Source organism: Aspergillus foveolatus (genome assembly GCF_047715535.1).
Source record: "Aspergillus foveolatus strain CBS 279.81 unplaced genomic scaffold BDW70scaffold_229, whole genome shotgun sequence".
NCBI classification, from domain to species: Eukaryota; Fungi; Ascomycota; class Eurotiomycetes; order Eurotiales; family Aspergillaceae; genus Aspergillus; species Aspergillus foveolatus.
Genome location: NW_027396293.1, coordinates 1 through 8997, shown reverse-complemented (window position 1 = coordinate 8997; position 8997 = coordinate 1). Strand labels below are relative to the sequence as shown.

The window sequence follows — 8997 nt, the reverse complement described above, 5'->3', positions numbered from 1 at the left end:
ATGGCCCTCCTGCTGGACCGACGAGGAGATCAGATCCAGATCACAGAGGATGTGGTCAAGGATGCAGCAGGGAATAGGGGAAGTGGGACAGATATCATGGCCCTCCTGGGCCGACAAGGAGATCTTAGATCTTAGATCCACAGCACAAAAGATAAAGCACCAACGCTTATCTAAATTATTCTCAAGTAGTCACAACCATCCGGGTCGAGTGGCAGGTAACACGGTAATATTCCCCCAGTTGTTATAGCACAAGTCACCAGAAACGTTATCTAAGCTCCTTGATCACATTCAGTGCCTCTTGCTCGCTCCCGTCCTAAGCAACACACCCCTCCCCCCATAAACTCTGACACCCCGGACCGCAGGTATCAGGGCTGAGCACCCCTAGGAGGACAACAGCAGAACGCCCGCATAAAGAGCTATACTGTGTAGGCTTTCCCTCATATAGTAGCCTTTGCATTTTTCTTGGAATATCTGACCCATAATCCTTACAGTACACTTGTAGTAAACTCTCGTAATGATCTTGAAGTCCTTTAATGTTTCGTATGAAACGAAACGTACAGCAGCCCTCATTTAAGTGTTGGCGGCTCAATAAATTACACGCGCTAATGTCTTGGTAGTGGGGCGAAGCGGCAACTGTCATGTGTTTTTGGTGAAGGCGATTTCGAGAACGACTATATCGTTGAAGGTCTCTGATCAAGCTCCTGTTACTGTACACACACCTGACATCCGCAGCGTAGCTGTCCCGTGTCGAAGAGTTAAATTATTTAAACTAAGCAGTCATCAACCATTTCACTGGCGGTGTTGCCTATCCAATGTTCCACATAAGTTCTTAAAGCTTTATGGCCCTTGCCTGAATCTCTATCCATCGGCCGCCCATTCTCAGAATCAACTAAACCATCCGAACCATCCGAACTATCTGAACCATCTGAACCAGCCGAACCATCCGAATCATCAATCTTAATCCACTCGTGTATTTTCTCCTCTCCCGGAGGATACCCTTCAACTCGCAGCCAGCCGAAAATGCTTCGTGTTGCATTTTCTGACGCAGACTCCTCTCCATGGTCGAGAGCTTCATACCTGACCGTGATGTTTGGTATCTCTGGCTCCGCCGGCAGAGAAGTTGGTGCAAGGGCTGGCTCAAACGTCCGATGCACCGCCCTACCATCTCGGCAGGTCCACTTCCAACCTGCATAATGAAGGCCATGCCCGGTACAGTTCGCATGCAGGCGGACGTCGATCTCAGTATCTTTAAGAGCTGTGGTACCAAATGGCCTCCACTGACATACAGGCCAGCTGGTGTGATGTTCTTCTTGAGTAAGATACAAAAGTCGGCATTCGTCAGAGCGCAGAATAGAGTCATTTGCTGCTGGACGGACAGGCTCTTGCATGAACGATTGCATGGTTCCGGACCACGCCGCAGCATGTGGCTCCGTAGGGATTAGCCCATATTGGCCATCTCGTAAAACATCCTTATGAACGCCCAACATGGCTCCTCCGAGCCAGAAAAAGGCAAGGTGTGGGACTCGACTCATCAGCATATAAGCAAGAATGCGATTGTCTTCCACAGAGTTGACGACTGCAAATATGGACTGTAACCATGGGCTTACAACATTGCAAGCTATGCCAGGCTCATAAAAGACACTCGAAAGCAGGGAAAGTATCCCTCTCGTATTGCAGCTCAAGGTGAGAAGTTTGTCCAGATGATGCACCTCCCGCACCCAAGTAAGATCAAGTTGCACGTTGCTCTCTGCTAACTCCACTTTACACTTCTGTTCGCGGCTAAATTCTGGTCTCGGCAAAATAACATCTTTTCTGCTGCCGTGCAAATGCGGAAGAAGTAACACGGCTGATAATGCTGCATAACTCTGATCAAAAATGCCATGCAGGGCACAATAATCATTCAGGAAGCATAAGGCAGTCGCAGCGGATATGGCTGCATCTGATAGCAAATGGTGATTGTTATGGTAGGAGACACTGAACTTCGGGTTTTCCGGAAGTGATATTGACCAAGGGGATCGAAATTTGTTTTTTTCAACGGTAATATAGGCTTCCCAGCCCTCTCCTGGAGCTAGAATAGCAGCCCACCATCTGGCTGCATCGTCATCTGCGACGCCTATCTCCACCACAGCAGAATCCTGCTCTTGGGGGTTGTCGCCGGCGTATGCTTTGCTGTCCGTGTAAGTGTATGTGGCACCGGGCATAAGCTGAGCCCAACGTGCTGAAAGGATATAACTCCACGCAAACACTAGCACAGCAAGGTGATTTCCCTCCTTGTTAAACCAAGTCCGGTAGCTTTGGTCCAGGTCTGCAGACACACTGAGAGAAGTTGGAGATATAATCGAGACTGGGATTTGGAAATCCCGTTCCAGCGGAGGTATGTTGCAGGGCTCCTTCGATCTTTCCTGTGAACCTTTCCAGGTTGATATTCCAGAAGCCCAGAGATAGTTGTATTTGAGCTTGAGGTCCAAGTCGTCCGGAAAGTGAGGCTGGTGTAAAAGTGCCGGCTGTATCTGATAGCAGGTTCCGGGGAAGCCAGATGCTCGCATAGCACACACGTAGAGGTTGTGCCAGATTCGAAACCCTTTTTCGTACACCGTTCGGCGCTGTTCGTCACTAGGGACAGCGTCCTCCAAGGTATCATTCTCCATAATGAACAAAGTTGTGAGGTGAGGAAGTAAGAGTCTTGATCGGGGATTCGCAAGCTATATATGGCGGAGAGCACCGAGCGCTTACTAACCAACTCTGCCATTAACCAATCAACAGCTACAGAGCAATGAACTAAGCCCCACATCGTCAGTTTATCACTCGACGGAGATATGCTCCAAGCCAGCTTCCTCCATGAATGCCCTTTCACGCACGATTAGCCAGGGGACTAGGCTCCGCATTCCTTCTATTTAGACAGACGAGGCATGCTGGTTACATCCACAGCGCAGTTGTAAGGATGGTCAAGGCACCACCTACAAAGCACGTAGACGTTTCCCGTTATGTCGAGTCCCTCATGGCTACCCGTCTGGCAGATTTTGAAGCGCTTCCTACAACCTCCCGCGGTACAAGTGTAGTAGTTATGCTCGTTGTTGGCATGGGAGCAGATACTGCAAAATCCACTTTGACCGGAGCTGGCAGACATTCTACCAGCATTGATTGCTTGAAAAAAAGTGGATGCTTGCTCGACAGAAACAGAATGCGCTGCTTTGTCTCATCTCAGCCGCACAGTCTGCCATGAATGGTCTTCCACCTACATGAAATGCTATCGCAGCTTTGAACTGAGTTATCGAGGCGTAATGGCAGGATGGCAGCCGGAAGGTTGTTACGGAGATATGCACCCGATTCAGATATGCTCAATCGATAGAAGTCTTAGAGGAAGTAACAAAAAGTCTAAACCAATGCTCATACTGATGCTAGGTAAGAAAAAAGTGCTCGGGTCTTGAAGCAAGCGGGAATTGCAGTTAATATTACTACCCGCCGCAGAGCTCCGTCTCCGGGGCTCAGGCCTCCCAGAGCTGATTGACGGGCCGAGACAGTTGTGATGCCACGTCAGCCCTAGAATCTGTTTAACTTTCCAAGGGCCATGCTAACGCCCTTAGTGCCCGATTGGAGGAGCGGGGTTAAACTGCTGCCCCTGGTCGTGGTTTTTTGCGACAGAAATCTACGGGGTGATGGCTCCATCTCACTAGCTGGCAGTCCGTTTCATCAATAACAGTCAGAGGTAGGTTAGGGCGATCCCCTTTAATCCCCGTGGAGCGAGCCGTGGAGGGCGTGGTCTGTGGAAGGGGAAGAGTTCCTTACAGCCATCTTGGAGGCAAACGGCTCCAACTTGAAGGTAATGGCCTCGCATAAAATCTTTCCAAGCCTTCTCGGAACTGAAAGTATTGTCGCAAACACACGAGAGGCTTATCTTGAATTCAGAGAAGAGGAGAAGAAGCAGCAAAGAAATGTTATAGTATTCGCTGACTGGAGTGAAGGCTGAGCAAAGGGCAGAACGATCAAATGGAAATGGAAGGGAATAGTAGGGTTACAAAGCATTTATCAAATAGCACCCTGAAAGAATCCGTCGCATAATAGGTCCCGATTGTCCTCCGGTTTCATGCCATTATTGAGCCGCATGAGAACGAACGCCGAGCATTGCGGACACCCGCACATAATGACTAGAAATCGAGTAATATGTCGGCAGAGGTTTGAGAGGTCTCATGGAGACCGAGTGCCACTTCATCTAGTAAATCTCGAAGAATAGCTCTCTTAATGAGATCCACATGATCAATATGTCACTATATAATTCACTGGCATGCTTCAGCATTCTACATAATAGTGATCGAAGTTCTGATACGGCCTCAGTGATAGAATATTCAAAAACTGAGCCACCAACTTCCCTAGATGTATCTTCGTAACACCCACAACGCATAGAGAAGCAGGAGTCCTCCGGTGTAGCCAACCAGTGCGCCATCATCGACATTGGCCCTGACAAACGGATTCTGACAACACCAGGCAAGGATGGCACGCATCAAAGTAACCTGCCCACTGATTTTGTAGGCTGATAACATCAATGGAGAGCCCATGATCGAAAACCGTCGGCGGAGCCAATATTGAAGTTGCTTGACTTGGTACTGATGCTGCATAGCACCCGTAAGATTTGCGTAAACAAATTGATCCATGAAGCTGGACGTGGTACCTCTCAAAATCATGATAGACAGATTCAAAGCAGAGTGCCTTATGCGGCCTCCAATACCACGCGCTGATCGCTGCTCAAATCTCCTTTCCTGGTTCAGCATCTGCTGCAGCAAGCCTATATCTGAAATCTGAAGGTTGCAGGACTCTTTGTCTGCCGGCAATGGATTGGATTTCGCCTCCAGGGCCAGACCAGTGCTAGCATCCGCATATTGTAAAACGTTTGTATATAGAGCAGGAGAGCGTACTTCCAGGTCTAACGACTGTTGCTTGTCTTCCACGCAGGACTGAAATGCCTCTGGTGAAAAGTAGGCGGACTTTGACGGCCAGTATTTAAGTCTCACGGATTGGGAAGAATGAAGGGCGATATGGACTAAAAAGAGGCGAAAATATCTTTCAAACACCCTGCGTCGATATTAGCAAGGCTCCTCAATATAAATGAATATATACTTCTACTGACCTCTCGATTTCAGTCGCCTCCCGGCAAATGTTGGTATTTTTGACTTCCGGTCTCCGATAGAAGGTCAGTGTCCCAGTCATATATGCTCGTAATGCCTGAAAATGGATGCGGAATATAGACAGCGTGCTGATATATGCCCAACGAAGAAGAAACCAAGCAAAAGCGGGCCCCGAAGCTACCAGTGGATCCAAAGGTTTACCCCGAGAACTAACAGTGCCTTTGATTTTTACCTCTTTCTCCCGGTTGAAGAGTGTAACAACGGAATGGAAGGCATTCTTCTCATCCAATCCGGCCAAGCATGGGTCCCGTACTCTCGTTGTAAAATATCCGTCAACCTTCTCGAATGGCGAGATGAAGATATCTTTTTCCCATTTTGATTGGTACTCTCTGTATTGTGAGGAAGAGTAAAGGAAGCGAACAGGTAGTGCATCAATCGAGTGTTGCTGGGCATCCTTGGGCTGAAATTTTCCAGTCCTCGATTTGAACTCCATTAGAACAATTTTCCTCTCGCCAAAGGAATTGTTAACCTCAAAGACTAATGCATCGAGCTCTTTTTCGCTAGAGTAGAGAAACCACCAGGAGACAATATTTCTTGTGGACCACAAGAACCTTGGAGTACTGACAAGATAGGCGTACGGCCACTTTGTGAGATCCTTTCCCTGATAAAGATTAGGTAAGGTTGCCGGTGAGCAATGAAATTTGTATGCAGACCACGTACCTTGCTTCTCAGGAGCGCATGAAGTTTACCTTCTAGACCCTGTGGGTGAAGTCCAGGCTCGAGGTAGTATTTCTGATCAACATTAAACCAACATCGCTTCAAAAGACCGCAATTTTCCTCTTCGGGGACACCATCTGTGTCGATGGACAGCACACTGCCTAGGTTTCCCCGGAGGCCTACCGGGACACCCACAAGAAAATAGTCATACTGAAAGTCGATTTTTTTTGGAATAAAGCGGGAGTGATCTAACCGAGTCGGGAACAGAAGTACCTTCCCCAGGAAATCTCGCCGCAGTGAAGGGTCTGGTGGGTGCAGCAGAGCCAACTTTTGCCGATTAGCCGTGACGTATGTTATCCAGCAAAGAACAAGCGTAAGGAAGTAAATAAGAAAGAGCCCGGCTCCTTTGAATAGGATTGTAGATAAAGTGAAGTTCGAGGCTGATAGACAGAGGCTTATATGGGCAATGAATAACAGCTGGAGGGGAAAGCAGTTCTGCGCTTGAGGTAGCAAGGAGAAAGCAATTATCCCTGAGAGGGGGATAAATTCTTGAACTTGCATCTTAGACACAAGCCGCTTTACCTCTATAATTTAGCAGCTTGAAACTTGAAATTGTTTGGGCGCTACTGGACGCCCGAGTCATGCGTCGATTTCTGAACCGAAAATTTAAGAGACATGTGTACTCTAATACTAGGTACTGAATGGCTTTTATAAGTCTGACAAAGTCATTGTTGGAATTAACTAGTATCCTTGGTACTTCAAGAAATAATTAGTCACATATCTGGGTGCAAAAGAGCTCTCAGCGGGGAAGCTATTCAAATCTTTATGCTTACAGCAAATTGAGGTTCAACTCCCCACGCTTCGGCTACTGTTGACATGGTATTTCATGTAAGGAGAACTGATAGGTAAAAGTGACTCCCAAGTCTTATACCGTATGTTGAAGCGAAAGAGTTTAATGCATTTATAGGCGTTTCCATTGATGCAATGTGTTGTGCAACCACCCCGCCCATCCAGAGCTCTTCAACTTTATATCGGAAAAAATATACCTAAGCCAAAAAGGCGTCATTACTACCTGATTAGTCTTAGACAGTCACATTTCAGGTCAACAGATGATGAACTGTTCATTTACGCGCCGGGAAGAATGACTGCTTGTATCCTGAGGTCATTTGCAGCGAAGAAGGCAGCTCCTCTAGGTACCACATTATTGCCCTGCTGTGATCCTCTATATCTTGACCATCTGCCCTTGAGCTGATCAGTTAACGATACACTCCCCGTCTCTCCCCGACGTTTTCTCTTTTTCGACTCAATCTGAAGACCCTCTCCTTGATTATTTGGTATCGCGCAAGTGCTTCCTCCCGCCCAATCGTCGCGTCATACGGCCCTCACAATATCCATCTCATCCAGACCGTACCACGTTAAAGAGAAAGTCGATGGATAACAACCGTGAACTTACTGGAGCAGAAAGGGAACAAGAAGCCGACGAAATTACCTTCACTTCAGAAAGCTATACCTCCAGTGAAAGCAGCGAATACAATCGCTCTGAGGACGGCTCTGATGATGAGTTCACCTCCAGCCGCCGCCACAAGACTACTTTGATTGAGAGCGAATTCCTCCCTGCTGATGGTACAAACCGGACTCTCAAAATTGAGATCTCGGTCTCGCCGGGCACCTGGCGAGATAATATAACCGCCGAATGCACAGATGAAGGCAAGGCGATCGGGCATGTCATTGCCCGACTCATTCACCGGAGAATGATCACAAAGCACTTTTGGGACATAATGGACGAATACAGCAGAGATACAGGGATGGTAGCGTGGACGGTTTTTAACCGGTATGGCATCCTCAGGGATAAATTCAAGTCGCATCCCGTACACCGGGGAACGGGAGTCTGGGGATCGGAGCTTGATGACGGCCCAATCCTTCTAATTGAAGAAGTCTATATTGCGGATGTGGAATGGCGGAGGAAGGGTGTGGGACGTTCGATGGTCCAACAGCTCCTTGGGGTCGGTGAGAAGTGTGTCAACGGCGCAAAGCCAACGGATATGTCACCCGGGTTCAAAGCCCTGGGATTGGGCTCGGCTGCGCAGTTTCAGAAGTTGAGCACAGTCCATGCGCTTGTGATGCCTGGATAGCTTACGAAAGATGTTGAGCCCCAGTACGTCGGCAAGTCGAAGCGTCAGAAAAATGAAATCAATCTTCGAGCAGGCAACACCGCCGTTTCCTTCTATAGATCTCTCGGGTTTCGTCGCATCGGCTCCTCACTGTGTTTTGCATACTCGTTCGATCCAAATCATAGAGCACATTCAATCCCCTCTGACATGGACTTCGATCCCCAGATGGAACCTTTGGACGACCAGGAAGATGAGCCGCGAATGAGAGATTATATTATCCCATATGGGGTAGAAATTCAGCTCGGGGAGAGGACTTTGTCAGAAATGAAAAGGGAATTTCCACTGCACCATGCTGCAACCACGCTTCCTGATCTCGAGTGCCTGGAGTACCTTAAGAAAGCTACCGCCGAAGATGAGACCAACTTGACTATGGTGGACCGCACACACCGGACTCTTCTGCACATCCTTGCGCGCAGACTGAAACCGGAAAGCATGAGGTGGCTCCTGGCACATGTTGACGTGGCAAGGTCATGGATGGCAGCCCGTGATATAAATGGGGATTCTCCTCTAGATGTGCTCAAAGACTTCCTCGAAGATGTACGAACAAAGAGACACCTCTTTATGGGAAACATGCATGTTTCAGACGACTTTCGCGGGTATTCTGCTCCCGCGGTAGAGTGTCTCTCCTTGCTTGATGAAACACCCAGTGGTGAAGACACACATCTTTCCACATCTCGCCTGAGGTACGGGTGCACTTGCGGTCAGTGTATTGGAGGATTTCTCTCACCACGGATGAAGCTGGCCTTGCTTGACCAAGCCGGAACACTACATGATATCCTATCAGACAGCATCGATGATGGCCGGTCCTGGGTCGCAGATAATTGGTTCTCGCTCAGATACTTTGCCTATGACGTTCGACGAAAGCTTAAAATGCACAAGTCAATTCGTCAGGGGTATGCAAATATATATTCCTACGTGCGTGACTGTCTGGAGTCAAATCTTGCTCCGTCTGTCGAGAATATGTTACAAGCGGTTGGCAAGCGGAGTGA

General features: G+C 48.2%; 4 protein-coding genes across 4 annotated transcripts; 2 read left to right on the top strand and 2 right to left on the bottom strand.

Annotated features, from left to right (window-relative positions):
• Nucleotides 1-557: 557 nt before the first annotated feature.
• Nucleotides 558-2658, bottom strand: BDW70DRAFT_146026 (uncharacterized protein). Its single transcript, XM_073738527.1, has one exon. It carries the CDS (start codon nucleotides 2646-2648, stop codon nucleotides 765-767), a length of 1884 nt encoding a protein of 627 aa, XP_073590530.1. The 5' UTR covers nucleotides 2649-2658; the 3' UTR covers nucleotides 558-764.
• A 161-nt stretch (nucleotides 2659-2819) lies between these two features.
• Nucleotides 2820-3491, top strand: BDW70DRAFT_146025 (uncharacterized protein). The gene has a single exon (XM_073738526.1). It carries the CDS (start codon nucleotides 2843-2845, stop codon nucleotides 3221-3223), a length of 381 nt encoding a protein of 126 aa, XP_073590529.1. The 5' UTR covers nucleotides 2820-2842; the 3' UTR covers nucleotides 3224-3491.
• An 876-nt stretch (nucleotides 3492-4367) lies between these two features.
• Nucleotides 4368-6715, bottom strand: BDW70DRAFT_165180 (uncharacterized protein; the record flags this gene model as incomplete). The annotated part of the gene is made up of 4 exons (XM_073741673.1): nucleotides 4368-5067; nucleotides 5123-5781; nucleotides 5841-6164; nucleotides 6671-6715. 4 exons carry the CDS (start codon nucleotides 6713-6715, stop codon nucleotides 4368-4370), a joined length of 1728 nt encoding a protein of 575 aa, XP_073590528.1.
• A 552-nt stretch (nucleotides 6716-7267) lies between these two features.
• Nucleotides 7268-7969, top strand: BDW70DRAFT_165179 (uncharacterized protein; the record flags this gene model as incomplete). The annotated part of the gene is made up of 1 exon (XM_073741672.1): nucleotides 7268-7969. One exon carries the CDS (start codon nucleotides 7268-7270, stop codon nucleotides 7967-7969), a length of 702 nt encoding a protein of 233 aa, XP_073590527.1.
• Nucleotides 7970-8997: the final 1028 nt, after the last annotated feature.